The sequence below is a fragment of the Rosa chinensis genome, chromosome 5, assembly GCF_002994745.2.
Source record: "Rosa chinensis cultivar Old Blush chromosome 5, RchiOBHm-V2, whole genome shotgun sequence".
NCBI classification, from domain to species: domain Eukaryota; kingdom Viridiplantae; phylum Streptophyta; class Magnoliopsida; order Rosales; family Rosaceae; genus Rosa; species Rosa chinensis.
Window position 1 is genome coordinate 38188133 of NC_037092.1, and position 20640 is coordinate 38208772.

The window sequence follows — 20640 nt, forward strand, 5'->3', positions numbered from 1 at the left end:
ATCAAATGACAAGGAGGAGGGGGAGAGAGAGAGAGAGAGAGATCTTACTGCTAAATGCATTTCATGAAAAGCAGATCATTTAATACTTCATTGCATACAAAGCTGCTCTACTACCAACTCTAGCTAGTACTGAACTGTCAATGTTGATATCTCCAAGGGTTGAAAAAGTGTAGATGGATAATATGATAACTATATCAGAAATCATATAAAAATGTAGCAATTATTAAAAAAAAAAAAAAAAAAAAAAAACTAGATAGAAGTAATACAACATAGACGTCCAGAAGGCAACGTATAACAAATTTTCAGAAAAATTATAACTCCTGGGATCAAATTTGCAAGCTTTCAATTGTAAAAGAATACTAATAGCTAGGTATCAAGATTCAATTCCTTTTTCACCTAATCCCATTATAGTTAAAAAGGATAGAAATAAAAAAGACAGAGAGTGTAAGAAGTAGAAACTGAACATGATGCATAGCTGATTGAGATTCCAGATATAGCGCATCATTAGACTATCAATTTAATTTATTATACACAATGAAAAGAAACCTACAATCATGGAGTTCTTGCTTAGAGTTTGACCTGCCCAAAATTACCAAGTGAATAGGAATGATCACTATGTTGATCATGAGAAGTACTGTTGAATAACTATGAATATGCCAATTTGGGACCAAGCAACAGATGTTGACCACGTACTAATGATTAGTTATCATAATTGAATCATATATATATATATATATATATATATATGATGTACTCGTTTCCAGTTTGAACCATACACATCCATGATGACAATATTAGATTAAACGTAACAACCTTGACCAAATCATTATTTTGCTAAATGTTTAACAATGTAGCAATTAAAAACAAAAAAAAGTGGCTAGAGAGAAGTAATACTGCATAGACGTCTAGAGGACAAACATATAACAAATTTTCAGGGAGAAATATCCAACTCGAGCTAACACCCACACTCCTATAACACTCAGCTGAATTAGATACAATTAGGCACTGCTTTTCAGTGAGAAAAATCCAAATGAAGAAACTTCTACACTAAAATCCCAGAAGAGTTTCACTTTAAAACCAGCAACTTGCTGCTTCAAATCAAGCAAATATTGAAATTTGAAATCTAGTTGGAATCAAATCCCTAGACCACATATATGGTAGCAAAGAAACTCAATTCAATCTCAAATTGTTACCCAAAAGCAGAAATTTAAATTTAAATGTGCAGAGGCCACATCCCAAAGCACGTCAAAGACTACAGAAAGAGCTAACTAATTAACTAGCAACAACCTGCAAGTGAAGCAATTAGCGCTGACCTCTTTAAAAAGTGGAGCAGTAATCAACACCAGTCTCTACCTCAACTCAAAACCCCTTGACCAAAACCCCTAAGTTGCTCAACAACCATAGTCCTTCATACCCACATCTTAAAAACATCACAGAACACCAACCATCAACACACATCATAAGAAAGAAGAAAAGGCCCCAGAGTAAATTTGAAAAAGGTTCAAGGTTTCACAAGCATTGCCATCACTTAGCAGATAAAGCAAAGTCCCTTTATACATTGCCTAACTTCTACCAGTGAGAAAGCACTTTTTCACAAATGGGGTCTTCCCCCATTTTCAAAATCCATAAGCCTCTCTCTCTCTCTCTCTCTCCCCATAATTTTTCAAAGCAAATCCAATTCCAACGACCAAATGAACTCAGAAACTAATTCAATACACTGATCAATCAAACCAAAAGTTTCAGATTTTACAAATCAAGCAAACACCTATCTTAGATTACCAAATACCCAGCTATAAATCTAACACTTTAGACACACCCAGTTCAATTTTGATATAAAAACCCAAGCAAATATACCAAAATCTATATGAATCCAATATCACATGGCCATATCTGAACATATGATTAGAAATCACAATCTAAGACACCCATCTTTGTCCTCGACCAAACACACAACACCAGGTCGCGAAATCTAACCGGTTTCCCACGAGAAGAACTCAGGGAAGAGTTCAGATTTTTGCAGTAGCTTGAGAACTAGGTGATTAGACGATATTTGAGATTTTTGCCATTAGGTAAGTGATTAGAAGAGGTTTGAGGCTCTGCGAACTGGGTAAGACTATCTTAGAAGAGAAAACTGAGGAAACTAAGAAAATTTCGGGAAAGTCGAGAAATGAGGAAAGAGAAAATTAAGAGGGAAGTCTGAATTTTTAGGGAAAATTTCGCTCCTTAAGAATCCTTTTTTACGGCATGCTTCTTGTGCGAGCTGTAAATAACTTTTTTGATAACCATTTTTACAGCATGCTCAATATGTGCGCCGTAAAAGCATAATACAATTATGGTGTGCACCTTCTGCGGGCCGTAAAAGACTAATTGATAAAGACTTTTACGGCGCACCTATAAAGCGCGCCGTAAAAGACTAAATGAGAAAGGTTATTTATGGCACGCAAAATATGCAGGCCGTAAAAGAGTAAAAATTATGGCGCGTAATAATGCACGCCGTAAATGCCTGGAATTCTTGTAGTGTCATGACCAGTTCTGGTAATGTTCTGTTGTAGTTTTCTCTCTTTACTATATGCATTAGCAAAATAGCTAGCATTATGTTTATTCTTATTTTGTGATTTAAAGTACTGATGCTTCCAATGTTGATTTGTTTCGTTACGACAGTAACACTGTGATTGCCATGGTGAAGAAGCTGGATGAGCTTAAGGAAATGATTGAAATGATGATTCTTGATAGCTATGGTTTGGGAGAGAACTCAGATTCAATCATGGCGTGTAAGACGCTGCTACGAGCGCAGAAGTACGGTGCACCTCCATTAGGGGAGTATGTGAATGGGCTCAATGCTCACACTGACAGAGCATGCATTGACCGCAATCCTTTGCGATGATTAAGTTTCAGGGCTTGAATTTGAAACTAAAGACGGACAATGGATCAAGTTGTCTCTGCCTCCTAGTTCCTTTGTCTTTATTGCTGGAGATTCTCTTATGGTACATACTCTAGATAACTTCTTTCTAACATATAACTTAGGTATGAACATATTGAAAGCTAGAATGTTATTTATTGAACCAACAAGACTATGCTTATGCAGCAAACATTCAACTTGTAAACTAAACACTTTTTTAAGTAGGCTCAACTAGGCATCTCCCTGTATGTGCACGACACTTATAATTTGATGGTGATAATAAAAACTGACAAAAGATTAAAAAGCACAAATGAAGACTAATTGGGTCTGTGGACGGATATTGACTAATTTACTTGCAGGCATGGAGTAATGGAAGAATGCATTCTGTAAAGCATCGAGTGATGATGTGTGGAGAACAAGAACGGTTTTTCGTTAGGAGCATTTGGAGTTCCAGTAGAGGGTACCATCATCAAGGCACCAAAGGAGTTAGTAGATGAAGAACATCCACAACTCTTCAAAGACTTTGACTATATGGATTTTAGTATGTTTGGCCTTTCAGTGGAAGCAATGGCCATGGACTCAACAATGCAAATTTCGGCTTTTGCAGAATCGATCAGTAGCTGACTAGCTACTCTGATGTACAATCTAGCTCCTTACAACTTTGCATCTGCAATGTACTAATCATGATGCATAATGCAACAACGTGGTGATAAATTTGGAAAAGGGTCCTTGACCCAAAGCCCCAAAATGAGCCAAAGTTATCCCACTTACCCCAGCAACAGATTTTTATTCCCCACTACCCAATTTAAATTAAAAAGACAATTTTACCCTCAATCAAATTAATAAATTACACCATATGCCATCGAGCTCTCTCTCCTCTCTCCCCTTCGATCTGACTCTCTCCCCTTTTCGATCTGATTCTCTCTCTCTCTCTCTCTCTCTCTCTCTCTCTCATCCGGCAATAGTCGTGCAGCCCAGAAGCCGGAGCTCGTGCAGTTGGTGAAGAGTTTGTGCAGCCTAGAAGACGGCGGCGAGTTCGTGTAGCCGGCGCCATCGATCGTACAGCCGGCGGCGAGTTCGTGCAGCGAGCTCGGAGTTCCTTTACATCACCTCCGTGCAGCTAGGTCGGAGTTCCGGTTCTTGCAGCGAGCTTGGAGTTCGCGCCATCCATTGCTGGCGGCGAGTTCGTGCTGAACACTGAAGTCACCGGTTGCTTGGCTTCGCTGATCACGAAATCAAAACCACAACTCATCTCCGGCGGGAATTGGCGCTCGAGCTCAACCTCTGGTACTCGACCCAGGCTCTCCGGCCTCGACACAGGCCAGTGGCAGAGGTGAACATGGATCTGGTATGCCGGTGGTGGAGGAGAACCACGATTTGGTGCCCAGAGCTTTTCTCTGGGTGCCCAAATCAATTTTTTTTTTTTTTTTTTGCTGTAAATTGGTTCAGAAGCCCAAAATGAAAAGAAAGAAAGAAAAGGAAAAAAAAAGGTTCTATTGGGGCAATAGAGGCCTCTTAAAGATCTATTGGGAGGCAATAGACGTCTATTGGAGGGCAGTAGACGTTTTGAATTGATGTAATCTCCCCAATAGAAGTCCTATTGGGGGTAATAGACGTCTATTGGGGGCAATACATGGCTGATGGTCGTCTATTGGGGAGCAATACATGGCTGATAGTCATCTATTGGGGGGCTGATAGTCGTCTATTTGGGGGCAATACATGGCTGATAGTCGTCTATTGGGGGGCAATACATGGCTGATAGTCATCTATTGGGGGCAATACATGGTTGATAGTCGTCTATTGGGGGACAATAGATGTCTATTGGGGGCAAAAAAACTTTTCAGTGAGATTTTCAGCAAAATCCGGTGGGCGGCAGCCGGTGACCGGAATCCGGCAGCCGGTGACAGGATTCCGGCGGCCGGAACCGGGCTCCGGCGAAGTCTCCCATGGTTTCTCTCTCTTCTATTTTCTCTCTCTCTCTCTCTCTAAGTAACAAAGGGGTAAGGGTAAAATGGTATTAAAAAAAATTAAAAAACAAAAAAAAAATCTTAATGGGGTATTAGTGAAGACCTCCTTAGAGTGTTTTGGGTAAGAGAGAATTAAAAAAACTTAATGGGGTAAGTGGGAAAAAAATCTCTAAAAATGGTGTAAATGGACAAAACCCCTTTGGAAAACAAAGAAACGGACCATTTTATGTTTAATATATCCAGCAATTCTCACCCACTCGATTTGAACTCAAAGGTATGTCTCAACAGTAATCACAGTATGGTTTAAAAATAAAAACTTTTGGGCATCTTTGACCTCTTTTAGCTTGACGTGCAAGGAAAGCAACAAAGGGACACCAATATTGGTTGAATGACTTGAATCAAAGGTTGTGAATAGAAAGAATAGAAAATTATACATAAGTGTCATTTTGAAACTTTAATTAGCTATAAGGCTATCTAGTTTTTCTTGTTCATATAAGGCCACTTGCATCCTTAAATTTCTCTGACCCTGACGATTTTACCCTTCTATCTAAGATAACTAACTGCTTCAAATTAAATTAATCACTCCCTCCTCTCTCTTCCCCCGACGAAATCCTCTAAGATTAATCACTCTCTCTCCTCCCTTTCTCTCTCACCGGTGAAATACTCCATTTCTCTCTTGCTGGCGATGTACTCCCTCTCTCCACCATCACGTCGGCGACCGAAATAGGAGTTGAATCTCCGAAGCACGACGCCGACTGGATCTCTGATGCACAAAGCCATTTCACTATCGGATCTCCGATGCAAGAACTAGATCTCCGACGCACGACGCCGACTTGAACTGGATCTCCGACTCTCTTCTCTTCCTCTCAACTCCACCGACCACATCTCCGTCTCAGGCTCGACGACTTCCTCCCTTCACGGTTCCGTCCTCCAAGTATAGCTCCAAATCGAACAGTTGTTGATCAACGCCGCAGTCTCCAAGTTCTCCCTCAGAACCTCACCGTCGACGTTGCAGAGTTCGAAGCTGCCATTTCGAAGTCGAATCGGAGCTACTCCGAAAGCAGTGTGCTTCGTGTTTTAAAGGTAACTAACTCACTGTATCAGAGTAGAGATTTGGCTTATTGGATTAGAAATTGGGCTATTGTTCATAGTGGCTTCAATTCTGGAATTGAGTTTTGGATGAAAGATTATAGGACTGTTTATGCTTCTTCTTCATTTTTTTTCCCTTCTGGTTTTTAAAGGATTTCATATCGGTAATTATCATGTACCAATAATTATCAAACTCGTAATTTCAATCTAGAACTGTCATGAGTTTCTCAATTCTAGGTTTATCTATCCACAGTTTCAATCTGTACTTAGTACTTACATTTGATGGTAAAGTTGATGGAAGATTATGACGGGGCCGTTTGGTAATTAACCTTGTGTGTGTGTGTTTTCTGAGGTGGATTCTAATCAACAACAATTCTCTTGAGGATGATTAATTTGCAAATGCTAGAAACTAAACTGATGTGCCAAGTAGTTGTGTTAATTACCTCTCTAAGTCTCCAAAAGCACTTGTTATCTAGTCGTGGAACAATCGTGTGTTGAATAATTCAGATCCTATTTTGGTTTGTGGTGACCTGTAGCAGGAAGCCAATATTCTTAAAAAAAAAGAAGAAGGGACTGGAGAATCAGATAATTGTCCATTTAGAGACTCCGGAGACTGAATTTCAAAAAGTTTGAGAATGACATTTCCAGATTTTAATAGCCTTGCATCATTTTTGTTTTGGTTTGAATAGTCTAACTTATAGTACTGTTGAAGAAGGATAGTGGGAGAGGAGATGGGTAATGCACTCGAATGTGAAGTACTCCAATTTGAAACAGAAAAGCTGGATGTATTCTTGGTAAACTTAATTTCTACTAACGAAGTTGGTGAACTCCAATTTTATTTGTTTATTCATTTATAGTAAATTGGAGTTATGTTTGGCTAAAATGCGTTTGACATTGTAAATTTATAGTCATTTTGATGGAATAGCTTCCGTATATGCGTTTGACAACTGTTATAAATGGCTATTTAACCAAGGGATAGTAGCTTTCTATTTTCTTATGCTAGTATATTTTCAAACTAATGTTAATAGCTTCTGTTTTCATTTTGACAGATTTCACGTTAGTAGCTCTTTATAGCTGTTATATTGGTTTTTCAACAAGGTAATAGTAGCTTTCTACATCTCTGTTAGTATCTTTTTAAGCTGATGTTAGTAGCTTTTGTTATAATGGCTTTTTAGTGCATTGACAGTAGGTTTCTACATCTATTGTAATAGATTTTCATAACTATGATAATAGATTTTTAAAACTATATAGCTTTCTCAGTTTATGAGAGTAGCTTTTTATCTACTTGGTAGTAGCTTTTGGTTTTTGTGAGAGTAGGTTTTGGTGTTGGTTAGTGTAGTTTTTGTTTTGCTTGATAGTAGCTTTTGGTGATGGTGAAAGTAGCTTTTGTTATTGGTGATGATGACAGTAGCCATTTGTTGGTGGTGAGAGTATCTTTTTGTGTCCGTGACAGTTGCTTTTGTTAATGGTGTTAGTAACTTTTGATTTTTGGGAGCGTATCTTTTATTGGTGACAGTAGCTTCTGTGATCTCATTGGAAATCTCACCAGCATAGCTTTTGTTTGTGACAGTAACTTTTGTTGCTGGTGATAGTAGCTTTTGTAACCTCGTCAAAAATCTCACCAGCGTAGCTTTTGTTGCTATGACAGTAGCTTTTATTGCTGGTGAGAGAAGCTTTTGTGACCTCGCCGGAGGTTGCCGGAATTCTCATCAGTATAGCTTTTGTTGCTAGTCACAATAGCTTTTTGTGTTAGTGACAGTAGATTTTGTGGTCGCCGGACGTCGGCCGGAGTCCCGCCGGAAGTTGGCCGGAGGTCGGCCAGAGTTGACTGAAGACCTCGCCGGAGAGGAGAGAAAGAATGGTTGTTGACTTTTTACTCTAGTAGCATTTATGTAAATATGTTGGTTTTTATATCCAAAATATAACACCATTTTAAATCTAGTGGCTTTATGAGGAAAAAAATTAGTTGGTGGCCTTATGGCTAAAAAAACATTCAAAGATGCACTTGTATATAATTAACTCTAGAAAGAATTATCAAATAGTCACAAGGATCATGCAATAGTTTGTTTAAGTGCAGAGTGAAGACTGGATAGAGGTGAGATTTTCGCCGAAATCTGATAAACTAATCAAATTGTACCTTCTCTGTGGTTTACTACTTGAATGATCGCAATTGAAAAATGTTTCCACGCCTGTGTTATGTCATCAGTGATGTTAATTCTCCATTTTGTCCGGAAAAAAGTCCAAGAGTTTTGGTTGCCTATTATGATTATTAAACATGACTACAATAATTGATATCAGACCATCAGTATGTTTCTTTTTCATTTTCATCAGATAATCTGATAATAGGCTTTTCACATTTAATTTCATTTGTATCGCCTTCATTGTCTTATTGTCCTAACAACTTATTCAAGCCTACAAAAATGAATGCATGTGGTGAGTGTTTGATTTGTGCAACAGGGAGTCCCATACCGAATATAGCAGGGCCATATGGCCATATTTGTCTGGTCTTAGATATGGTGGAAAGAAACAAGGGCAATGATCCAGAAATATAAGGCTCCAAAAATTGTGTTATAACTTATGCATGGATTCCCTCTGCATTCTTTATTATCCTGGATTTTTGGTACAAATAATATCTTGAATTTAACAGTGAATCTTTTCGGGCCATTTAGCAGGGCCGGGGCCAGATTCTATGGTAGAGAATAATCACCAACTGCTTAACATCTCTTTCCCCTTTTGAATTAATACGACAGCAAATTACTTTGTTAATGATCAAATAGAACTAATCAAACAATGGTACCATAGTACTTAATTTAGAGCATAAACTGATACATTATGGTGCTACAAATTTAAATCTTTACAAAAGCATAAAACATCATCCTAGAATAGCTGTTGTATCCTGTAACAGCCCATTTCCGGCACACAAGGTTGAGGTGGAAATGACGTACTACCAAAAATAGTCCTATCTAGCCATAAGAAACAAGGCGCGCGCAAGGAGAATAAAAACATCAAGATCACCACCTGAGACAGGGTAGGCAGCTAATGAGATCAAACGCTCGCAATTCAGGACACTCACAGCACCTGAAAATTTATGATCTCGTAGTATGTGCACTCTGAAGAAGACAAGGAAATAAACACATGCATACAACAGTAAACTATGTTGAGGGTGGCACTCCTGTAAGAGGAGGAATGGCAACCCCAGTTCTTCACTATCCTTGACATTTGGGACCAGATTTTGACGTTGGTCATGAAGGCTAGGTCCATTAGAAATCAACAAAATAGCAGATGATACTTTAATATGTTTAAATATGATTAGGTTGATATAGAAAACACTTTCAGCAGTAAGGAGTGTGTTTTATTTTCTAGCTTCTTTTTTCAAGGCACCGGCAGCAGTGGTTGACGAAGAGCTTCTAAGTTAAAACTTCTGAACCTGCAGCTATGATACACATGAGAATAGAATTTTAATGTTCGCTATTTCTCCTTGTGAGTGTATATACTTGTTTTGAACTTGTCTGAAATTATTTTATGGTAATTTTGCCCAACATGATGGACAAGTAGCCTAATTCTGCAAACCCATTTTAAAAGGAATTTTTTGACTTAATGTGTTGCTGTCCGTTATCCATGGTTCAAGAACTGTAATAACTACTTGCCTTCTGTTGAAGGTGCCATTTAACTTTTTTGCCAGCCACAATATCCTAACTGAGATCTGTATCGGAAAAACTAGATTATCCTCTTTAATATGAGCAAAAGATTCATTGCGAAGAAATTGTCAGAAAGCAAATCAAAAGAAATAGTTCTCAAAACAAAACTCCACGGACTCATTCTAGTGCCACTTTGAGCAATGGTCTGTGTTGGAGATGAAAGATCCCACATTGGAAAAGTGACAAATAAAATATAACTTATAAGTGGGTGGATCTCACCCAATTGTACCGAGGCCTTTTGATTAAAACCCAACACCTAATGGGTGGTTAAGTTGGGACAGTATCAGTACAATAGCGGGCCACGGGCCACGCTTGTCGTTGTTTAACATGGTATCAAAGCGGGTCGCTCTTCAATACGTCGTCATCATGGACCCGGATATGGGTATTGATTCACCAATCTCCTCTCCAATCATGGATCTAGTTTGGGTTCATTAAATTGGCCATCAGAAGTTTCCGATTGGATTATTACCAAGTGTCCGATGTGGGCCTTGGATTGTTATGTGATTGGTCAAGTCTCTAATGTGGGACTTGTGACCCGATTTCCAATGTGGAATTGGGTTTGTCAATTAATTCCACGTGCATACCTAAAGCTAGGTTGCACGTGAGGGGGCGTGTTGGAGATGAAAGATCCCACATTGGAAAAGTGACAAATAAAATATAACTTATAAGTGGGTGGATCTCACCCAATTGTACCGAGGCCTTTTGATTAAAACTCAACACCTAATGGGTGGTTAAGTTGGGACAGTATCGGTACAATAGTGGGCCACGGGCCACGCTTGTCGCTGTTTAACAGCCTGGTATATGCTGACTTTGTGGACTTGATGTATTTACACTATAACACTATGCTGACTTTGTGGACTTGATGTATTTACACTATAACACTACCAACAGTAGAGGAAAAGTTATATTGTTCATCTTGTTCTTCTCAGCAAAACAATTCAAATCATGCAGATTATATGAACCTGAAATTCCAAGTGACTAACCCTCCCAAACCCTTTTATTTTGGTACAAAACTTTGGGTTGAATACTTCAATTCCTCCAGAGGCTTCAACAAGCATTTTGACAAACTGAGATTTTAAACACACCTGTTTCATCAGAGCCAAATTCAACGGCACTGTCCCCAAAAGTCTTCCTCAATTCTCTAAAACAGAGCAGTTTCCAGTAAAGCAATTGATCATCTCCTAAACTTTTCTCGGCTGGTTCTTTTGTCTGTGTGCAACTCAGTTTTGCTCAATCTCGAAACATTCATCATCATAACTTTTTACTGATCCTACACATGCTGACATGCATGTGGAGCTTATTCAAATATTCAAGAACTTGAAGGGTTTTCTTCATCATCTTGTTTACTACTGGTTCATCATATAATGCATGGCATTGGAATTCAACCCAAGAGATTTGATTTTCTCAATATACAGCAATGAGAACTATGAAGAACCTGACTTGCATGGGGACAGGGTTGAGATGCATATGCCTACCCAAAAGAGTACAGTAATTAGGTCCATTTAGCATCTGAAGATAGATACTTTAATCAATCATTTGAGAAATGGTAATCGTTGGGCGTTGTTTGAAACAGTTTTGCTTCATAGAAAACAAGGTCATTTCAAGGGGTTTCCAATATATAAGTTGGTGCTTACACTACTAGAATTATGCCCTCAGACATCGGCCAAAAACCGATGAGAAAAAGAATCCCGACCGATGTCTTAGTGGGTGATGAGAAAGGTCCGAAAAATCCAGACATCGGTTTTTAGCCAATGTCCTAGTATCATTATACACATCGGTTCCACATTATAAATCGATGTAAATACATTTAAATGATAACAAACTTGTATGTTTATATATTGTTAAACCTTCATCTTATTGCCTGTAATGCTTAAAGAAATATAGATCTTACAACACAACTATACATTTTAACATCATTATTCATTTAAAAACGATGACTGATACTGTTTCACACATCAGTTCCCTTGAACGTTTCTTGTTGTTCATGATTTTGAAGCGTAATTTATCTCATATCCCACGATTTCAGATTAAGTATACACAATTTAATTTTGTATGAACCGATATAATTACATACATTAACATCAGATTCTAGGAAAAAAACGATGTCAATCATCTTATAATATATCGGTTATGGTAAAGTAACGATATCTAATACCTTGTAATATATCGAATCATTAAAAGAAACGATGTCTGTAGATTTTCTTAACATCGGTTTTCTTGTCTTCATTGATAGCAATACTTATGCTAGACATCGATCTCTATCTAAAATACGATGTGCACTAGTTTGTAGCACATCGATTTCAACATAGTAATTCGATTTCCAATGGTTAATGGGACATCGATTTCGTTTGTAGAACTGATGTATTTCTCTTAGTAGACATCAGTTTTTATTGTTACAACTTATTTAAACTTTATATATAGACATCAGGTTGGAATGAGAGGATTGATGTCTACAAAATATGTAGCTGCTACTATAAAATGTAGTATCCACAGTTGACAAGAGTTATTTGAGTATTGGGATATTCTGTCCAAAATCATCATCCTTGACAGTTTACAAAATAGGCAAAATAAAACCCCAATTAACCTACTACAAGGCTAGCCTACCAATTACTAATACTTCATCTACTACAAAAAGGTTAAATGAAAGCTAGCCTTACTCAAAATCAAAACTAGTCAAAATCTACAGCAAAGTCTGTAAGTAGTCAGACACTTCAATGCGCACCTCGTCAAGTTGTTATCAGGTATATCCTTTCCGAGCCTTTACCGCCCACTACAATATATAACAATGTAAGTCATAAATTAAATCACATCATTATTTAATCAAACTGACTTTAATTGGCACATCCTACAGTGGCAAAATGAAACTGATCCTACTAAATCAATATCTTGAACAACTCACACTTCATATAGGTCCTTATCTACTAAATCATAGTAAGTTTGCCTTAGTAATTCTATAAAACTAATTACCATACCATACCATATCGCCACAAGCAGAAAACATAATGATCAAAACTTACTTTGAATATTTTATAAAACTGAAATGATCTATAGCAAGCTACTTGCTGCAGAGTTCGAAGTCAACTCCTTAGTTCGTTTATCTATTATTATTTTGTAGAAACAAGCATCTCCCTTTTTATTCTTTTTTCTTTTTTTGGTGGTGCAAAACTATGTATGTCCTTGTCCTGCACGTGTAATTGTCACATTCAAGTTATCTGAGGGTAACTATAACAACCACACTCATACATAATGATTCTTTGACATGGATTTGACCTCAATTTAGTCTATCATATTCCTAAAAGGAAAACAAGAGTAACACATAGAAAGAACCAAATAATATAACAAAACTCAACATGCACACCAGATTTAACACGCAGGATAAACAGAAACAAATACGATCAAAGGCTTTAGTTGTTCAATTCTCCAAAAGTTTGATCCTATAGAGGCTTTTATGTTTTGCTTTTCCCAGCACAAAAATTTCAAAGCGTAATTGCAGCAGCAGGCCAATGAGCTTGAGTCTAAAAAGAGACAAGTTGAATTGAGAGTTGAGGAAGTTAATTCAAAGGATAAGAGAATCAATGACTGCATCAATGGGGTTATGCAGATAGACTGAACTGTTAGGTTTTAGAAAAATATTGCAGCAGCAAAGTCAACTTAGAAAATTTGCCAGAAATTCATTGCAAGTCCAAATGACAAGAAATCAGTATTGAGATGAGCATTGGGATGTATAGTTCAATTTAATATGCACAAAAATCAGAAGTTAAATAATTCAAGTGGAAGTTCGAATCTCAACAGAAAATCAGAGGAGACATTTAGAGTGCTGAAACTTTTCCAAATGCAGACCACATTGGAAAAATCACCGAAAATTCACTACACATTGAAATGAGGCGAAAGTTTCCAGATCCTTTGTTAACTAACAGAAACGAAACATATCAAAATTTCAGAATATTTGGAGGCTAATAAGTTGGGAAAAAAGAAATACCAAAGAGGGCTATGCTGTAGGGCAATTTTTTTTTTTTGCAAAATTCCAACTAACTGACTTTTCTTTGGGAATGAGCTAGGGGTGCAAACTTATTTTGTTTTGGATGAAACTTATTTGGAGAAAGTCTTGGAATGTCCAATTTTAAAGAAAACAAAGCTAAGCTGAAATCAATATTGAAGGAAGAATCAAAACAATAATAACTCACTATAATGTAACATATCTAAAGTACATATTGAGAACAGGTAAATTTCCTAGCGCAAATAAAACCACACACCTGTCCTCGCTGTATATCTTCTCGTTTTAGACCTCGAAGAAGAAGACCCATATTGCTGCCAGCCTAGCCAAGTTCACAAACCCATCATGAGACGAGCAAAATATACAAACCTTCAAAGCATTCTGAATAATCTGAACTCCAATCTTCTGATCAAAGTTAGTAGTTGGAAGTTTGTCAAACTCTTTAGCTGCATAAAGGAGTGCAACACCACCACCTGCAAAGGGAAGAAAGTAGTAAGATTGTTCAGTCAGATATATCAGGACAAATAGATAGAAAAATAGAAAGTGCCTTGTCCAATAAAGCAATACTTCAAACCTTATCTGAAGTGTATAATGATGAGTTGATAAACAAATGAGCACAAATCACAGGAATAAATTACCTGGTACTATACCCTCTTCAACGGCTGCCTTTGTGGCAGTCAAGGCATCAGTAACCTTATCCTTCTTCTCACTAACTTTAGCTTCACTAGCTCCTCCAATCTGTAGAAGAGGCAAATTCAACCCCAATTGTTATCCACAATTCCACTTAACCAAGAATGTGTAATAAACAAAAGGTGAAGAAAATAAACTTGCTGTACAATTTTTTTATCACATTTTTGAGTTCAAGGTTAAAATGAGGTGGGGACTTACTAGACATAGAATGTAAGTGAGAACATATTAGAGATAAGCGGACCTTGAACATAGCAACACCACCAGAAAGTTTTGCCAGTCTCTCCTGCAACTTCTCCTTTGTCATAATCAGAAGTGCTTGCTTCAATTACTGACCGAATCTGTTTGAAGAATACAAAAGGACAGGTGACTGCAAGTATCAACAAAAAGGAAAACTATATCTTAGCTTTTATAATTCACAACGAGACAAATCTGTTCACATCTTTCCTCAATTTCCTTCTTGTCACCAGCACCGTCAAGAATTACAGTGTCATCTTTTGAAATTGTGACCTAAAACACTTATCCAATCAATAGGAGAATGAAGGCAACCCATAACTAGCAAAATATCACGATTGAAGGGGAATTCCTTTGATCAGTAACAGTTCTACATGTAGATATTTACACCCAAGGTTTAATTCTCCACATCATAGAATTGCATGCCATGGTTAAGACTGCCAAAGCATAGAAAAATTTGTATACCTATGCTCACCTTTTTGCAAGTTCCAAGCATATCCAGATCCACTTTCTCGAGGTTCAAACCCAGCTCTTCAGTAATAACCTAAGAAACAAAGTAAAAGTAGTCAACTATGGTTCTAGAAAAATATGATTGATGGGGTCAGGAAAGTAATACACAATTATGAAATAGAAATCCAAGCAAGGAAAAGAAACTTACAGTGCCACCTGTGAGAACTGCAAAATCCTGCAGATTGGATTTCCTATTTTCCCCGAAACCAGGGGCTTTGATAGCACAAACTTGTAGCAACACCCATTAGCTTAGAAAATGCTGACATCCAAACATAAGGAACTAGATCACCACATGGGAAGACAAATCAAACCTAAATAATTGAAGGAGTAGAAACGAACCTTGATTCCAGCACGAAGCTTATTTAAGGCCGTATAGAGGAGACCTGAATGCAGAAGCTTCGAATCCAAGGCCGTATAGAGGAGATCTAAAGGCGGAGACTCGTTCTCCTTGGAGGCTTTATGCCTTCACGGAGGCTTGCCGGACTGGGGTTTGTTGACTGGGGCGGCTCCATCGTCTCCCGTAAGAAATTGTGGCGCAGCTACATAGACTTCATCTCCGTCAGTTTTAGAGAGAGATGGAGAGGATTTTAGAGAGAGAATGTGAGATTCGGAGACAGAGAGAGAGAGTAGGGTTTGTTTGAAAAATACCAAGTGTTGGGGGGAATGAAAATTTGGTCCCCGCACCTCTCAAACTTTTTAAGTTAGTCCCTCCGCGTTTTTTCAAAATTTTTGAACGAGACTTTACACATCGGTTAATTTAACGACTGATGTTTATAATCACAATAGAAATCGATATTTCATAAACCGATGTTAGGATGTATTTTTTACATCGCGTGCAATTCCTACCGATTTAATAGTGGTGATGTCTGATGGCATAATTCTAGTAGTGTTAACGATGAAATCAAACTTTTCTATTTTACATTTGGTATCTAGTTGATAATCTATGGTATAAGCCAAAAGGGTGCCCCATTCTACCAAAATCTAGTATGTTCAATGCAAATCTAGGAACTGAAGGCCACGTTAGATACCTAGTAATTGATCATCTCTTTTCCATATTAATTACACTATATATCCTTGTGTTGAAGGATGTCGACATCATGTGTGCCTCTTCAAACTAGGGTTTTTAGTCGTAGAGTTGTAATAGGAGAAGGTTCTAGATTTCCTAGTTATGTTTGGATTCTATTACCTTTCATGCATGTACTCTGTAACTCCCTATATAAAGGGCTCCTATTATCAATAATACAACACAATTCTCTCTGCAATTCCATTTTTACTTAAACACATTATCAGCACGAGCTCTAGCCCTAGCCTAAAAGAAAAGAAGGAAAAAAAACCCTAAAACCCTCATCACCAAAATCTGTCGCAAGCCCTAGCCCTTACAACCCTGCAGCTTCCTATCGCACGCCTTGTAGCACCTGCCGCAAGCCCTGTAGACCCTGTCGCAAGTCCCTGCCTGCTACCCTGCAACCTGCACCCCTACGCTCCTGCCAGCCTGCCAGCGACGCGCCCCTGCTCTTCTGCAGCACACCCAACGCTCCAATGCGCCCGCAACCCTTGCGCAACACCCCCGCAGTAGCTAGCCTCACTGCTACCTTGCATCTGCAGTCCCGTAACGCACCAGCAACCCCGCAACACTGCAGCCCCTGCTGCCCTGCGCATCCGACCCGCTGCAAGCCTCGCTTCATCATCTCCTTGGTTAGCTTCACTCCATCACGCCTGCATCAACACGCGGGTGACCCAAACCCCGAATCAACAAGTAAGTTTTTACGATTAAAGTTCATGCCTTCTTGTCTTTAAATTCATTTATTTGCTGCAGATTTGTATAATATGAACATGGTTTCGAGTATTTAATAAGCGTAATTGCGAGGATTCACGCTTAACGAACTAAGAGCGTTCATAATTAATGAACTAAGAGTGTTCGTAATAAACGAACTAAGAGCGTTCGTAATCAATGAACTAAGAGTGTTCATAATATTCGGACTAAGAGCGTCCGCAAGCATCAAGTTGTGACCACATTAAAACATCATTGTTTGGTCTAATCCAAATATTCTTGGAAATTGATTTCTTAGTAGCATAGCTCGGAAATCTTATTATTTAGTTTTCGTGGAAGTTTAGCTCCGAAACTAATATATATTATCTTCTTATTTTCAGGATGTCGAATGAATCTAGACTCGACTTTCCCATGCTTGACTCAACAGGCTCGGATTACCATAGCTGGGTAACCGATGTTAAGAACCACCTCACTTCAAAGGGAATATTACCCATCACTACTACAATTATAGGAGGCTACAAGGACACCATATAAGGACACTTTTTTCCGAAGTGTCCTAATAACCCTATGAGGACAACTTACAAAAAACAGGAGCAAAAATTTGTCCGGGGCGCCAAATTTTTTCTTCCAAAGTTAAACTTCCCACTTTTGTTTCCCCCCCCCCCCACACACATATTCGCACACTACAATTTTGCTCGACCCGCCTCTATTTTTCAGTTGACCTCTCTCTCTCTCTCTCTACTCATCACCTCCTCGTCGAACAAATTGGAGCTCAATTTGTTCGTTGTCGTCGTCTCTCCCCAAATCCCCAACCCAGCCTCTATTCCTAAACGCCTCCAACCCCCTTCACGATGCCATTGAGGAGCTCCAGCGCCTTCATTGCACCAATGTTGCGCATGGCTCACAGCACCACCCGCCCAGCGACCATGCGAATAGAGAGTTATGCGTCGCACACGCCTTGGGGAACTCTACCAGAGCCTCCGGTATGCTCACTACCTGCATCATCCAACCCATCGATATGATCAAGGTGAGTGTTGAAATTCATCAAGATTGTAATTTTTGTGAGATTTGGATTGGACCCATGATTCCAACTCGGGTCTTTGAGCTTAAAGTTGGTTTCTTTTGATGGGTTTCAGATCTATGATTTGTTTGGCTCCGTTGATGGAGGAGAGGGGGGCTTTGAAATGGAGGAAGAACAAGGATGTTGTTCTGTGGTTTGGGTTGTCTCTGTTTTTGCTTTTTCCTCTTGCTTCATCACTGAACAGTGAAGGTGGGTGATACTATGCTTCTTTTGTTTTTGTTTTTGGTTTTGGGCTTCCATTTTTGAATGTGCCCAACTTGTGTTTTTAGACCAAAACGTTTAGGATTTTTAGAAACAAACCAAAAATGGAGAGGTGTAATTTGTTTTTGGACTTTTGGGTTTCCGTTTTTGAATGTACCAAGTTAGTATTTTAGGCCCAACTTTCTGGAAACAAGAGGAAATGAAGAGCTGCAATGTGTTTTCCAAAAGTTTTATGGTTTATACTTGTGAATTTTCTGTGACAATGTCAGCCTCTCCATGGCCTCCTTGTGAGTTTCTCTCTCCTCTTTCCCTCTCTCTCTAAAACTGTTTTTTTTTTCTAGGTTAATACTGTTAATGATCTCCTACAGTAATTCACTTTATACTGAATTATGTGTTTATGGGTTTGTTTGTTTTAGGAATTTGTCCAGTTTGAATCTTGGCGAAGAGATTTCACCAGCCCTTGGAGATCTGGGAAACTTGGAATCCATGTATGTTTTATGTCTATTTTAAACTCTCTTTTTTTTTTCTTTTTTATTTTTTTTTAATTTTTGTGTTCATAGTGTAATAGTCCTGAATTGGTGTGATGACTCTTTGTTTATTTTCGAATCGTAGAGACTTGCAGGGGAATGATCTAAGTAGCTAACTAGTCAAATCCCGGATGAGATTGGCAACTGTGCTTCTCTTATGTATCTGTAAGACATCTCCTTCATGTTGACTTTCTTTGTTCATCCTTTTACTTGTTTTCCATTTTGGTTTTGCTAATTCTGTGTTGAAATGCAAGAATTTATCTTACAATAATCCTTCTGGAGACATACCCTTCTCGGTTTCAAAGCTTAAGAACCTTGAGGTTTTGTAAGTACTGTTTAATCATAAATTTTCTTTTTATAGTATGCATGCCTCATAAATTCTTTGAATATTTACAAGTGTAATTTGGTTTGATAATGCAGGAATTTGAAGAACAATTAGTTGACTAGTCCTATCGCTACAACTCTTACCCAAATTCCAAACCTTAGAACTCTGTAAGTCCCCTGCTTTTAATCACATGAATTTCATATTTATGTTAAAAACTCTCTCCGAGAACTGACTTTTGGCTGTTGGTATTCCTTTCTATTTGGGATTGATGAGTTTTATTTTTTCTGCTTTGATGTTGTTATGTTTGCAGTGATCTTTCTCGGAACTAGCTCACTAGTGAGATACCAAGGCTAATATCTTGGAATGAAGTTTTGCACTACCTGTGAGTACCTGAAACAATTATTTTATGAATTTCTATGTATTTCATTTGCTCTTGCTTTGATTTGTGTTCTTGATTCAGTAGGTTATTTACAATCCTTTGTTTTGTAGCTACTTTACTGTATTTGTTAAAAGTCCTCTATATTTCTGATTCTCTTGGTTGGAATTTGACTTTACAGTGGATTGCGAGGCAACTCTTTGACTGGAGCACTATCCCTTGATATGTTAATTAACTAGTCTGTGGTACTTGAAGTCATCTAGTTAATGTACAGGGAAGCCATTGCTGCCCAGAGCAATTGCAAGCAAGAGAGATGCTAACTTTCTAAAGGTTAGTTATTTGTGTCTGTGGCTTTTATTTTGAGGTTTTACTTTTTATGCAACAGTCTGCTTATTATTTTTGTTTGCTCATGTATACAATTACCTATAAACCTAGGTTGTATCAAGCGCCATTATTGATAAGTTCATTTGTGAAAGTGCAAGATTGATAAGGGAAAATGTTTGGTTATGCTTGTGATCACCAGGTTTGGGCTTGAAATTTGTTTAGTATTTTCTATGCATATTACTGTTAAAAAGCATACCTTTCTTTGACTTCATGTCTAGCCCTGTATCATTTTTATGGACGAGATCGATGCTATTGGTGGACAGCATTTTAGCAAATGGACCAATGCGGATTGTGAAATCCAGCGAACACTCATGGGGTTGCCTAACCAGTTAGATGGATTTGATCACATTAAATGGATGCAAAGTTATTTATCTGGTCAATCCTTCAACTTTGGTTATCTGTGGATGTATTTTCTAAGATTGTATAGCTATGTTTGTTTTTGCATTACATTATCTATCAATCCTTCAACTTTGCAAGCAAGAACCATGTCTTAATCTTATCACGTACATGTCACTTGTCTCTTGTCTTCAGAAGATCTGAACATCTTTCATAAGGTGACAACTATCACAAGTTACTATCTGAACATCTTCTATTTTATTAAATTTGGGACATTTTGTGGATGAAAGAAATGTGATGCCAGAAGATATGGTTGTTTCCATTGCAGACCATGAATCACATGTTTATTGTCAATACTAATTTTGGTTTTAGAATGTTATGGTGCACTATGAAGTCCTTAATTGACCCCAAGACAACTGCCAAGATTAATGTCGGTATATCTTTTTGGGTTCTAATTTTAGCTATATGAATTTGCTTTTCACCTTGGCACTTTCGTATAAAAACACAAGTACATGGAAAAAACTCTGGTAGGCTTGATATTAGCTTTTAATTTTTGATTGC

At 38.0% G+C, this 20640-nt stretch overlaps 1 protein-coding gene across 2 annotated transcripts; it reads right to left on the minus strand.

The window, feature by feature from the left end:
* Positions 1-12126: 12126 nt before the first annotated feature.
* Positions 12127-15114, minus strand: LOC112202207 (chaperonin CPN60-1, mitochondrial-like). 2 transcript variants are annotated; one of them, XM_040519558.1, is made up of 5 exons: positions 15044-15114; positions 14579-14844; positions 14286-14385; positions 13907-14120; positions 12127-12423 (listed from the first exon to the last, which is right to left on the minus strand). In XM_040519558.1, the coding sequence occupies exons 2-4, from the start codon at positions 14639-14641 to the stop codon at positions 13933-13935; spliced, it is 351 nt and encodes a 116-aa protein (XP_040375492.1). In that variant the 5' UTR covers positions 14642-14844; positions 15044-15114; the 3' UTR covers positions 12127-12423; positions 13907-13932. The 2 variants fall into 2 exon arrangements, 1 of the variants encoding a protein (XP_040375492.1); XR_005810805.1 differs by lacking the exon at positions 12127-12423 and having other exon boundaries at positions 14080-14120; positions 14536-14844.
* Between the last annotated feature and the right edge of the window lie 5526 nt (positions 15115-20640).

Bases quoted from the DNA above. Each gene is read 5' to 3' on its own strand.
- LOC112202207 (XM_040519558.1), bottom strand. From the start codon at position 14,641: ATGACAAAGGAGAAGTTGCAGGAGAGACTGGCAAAACTTTCTGGTGGT. The intron at 14,386-14,578 runs GTCCGCTTATCT...CCTCTTCTACAG, and splicing joins GTGGTGTTGCTATGTTCAAG to ATTGGAGGAGCTAGTGAAGC. The intron at 14,121-14,285 runs GTAATTTATTCC...TTCCCTTTGCAG, and splicing joins TGAAGAGGGTATAGTACCAG to GTGGTGGTGTTGCACTCCTT.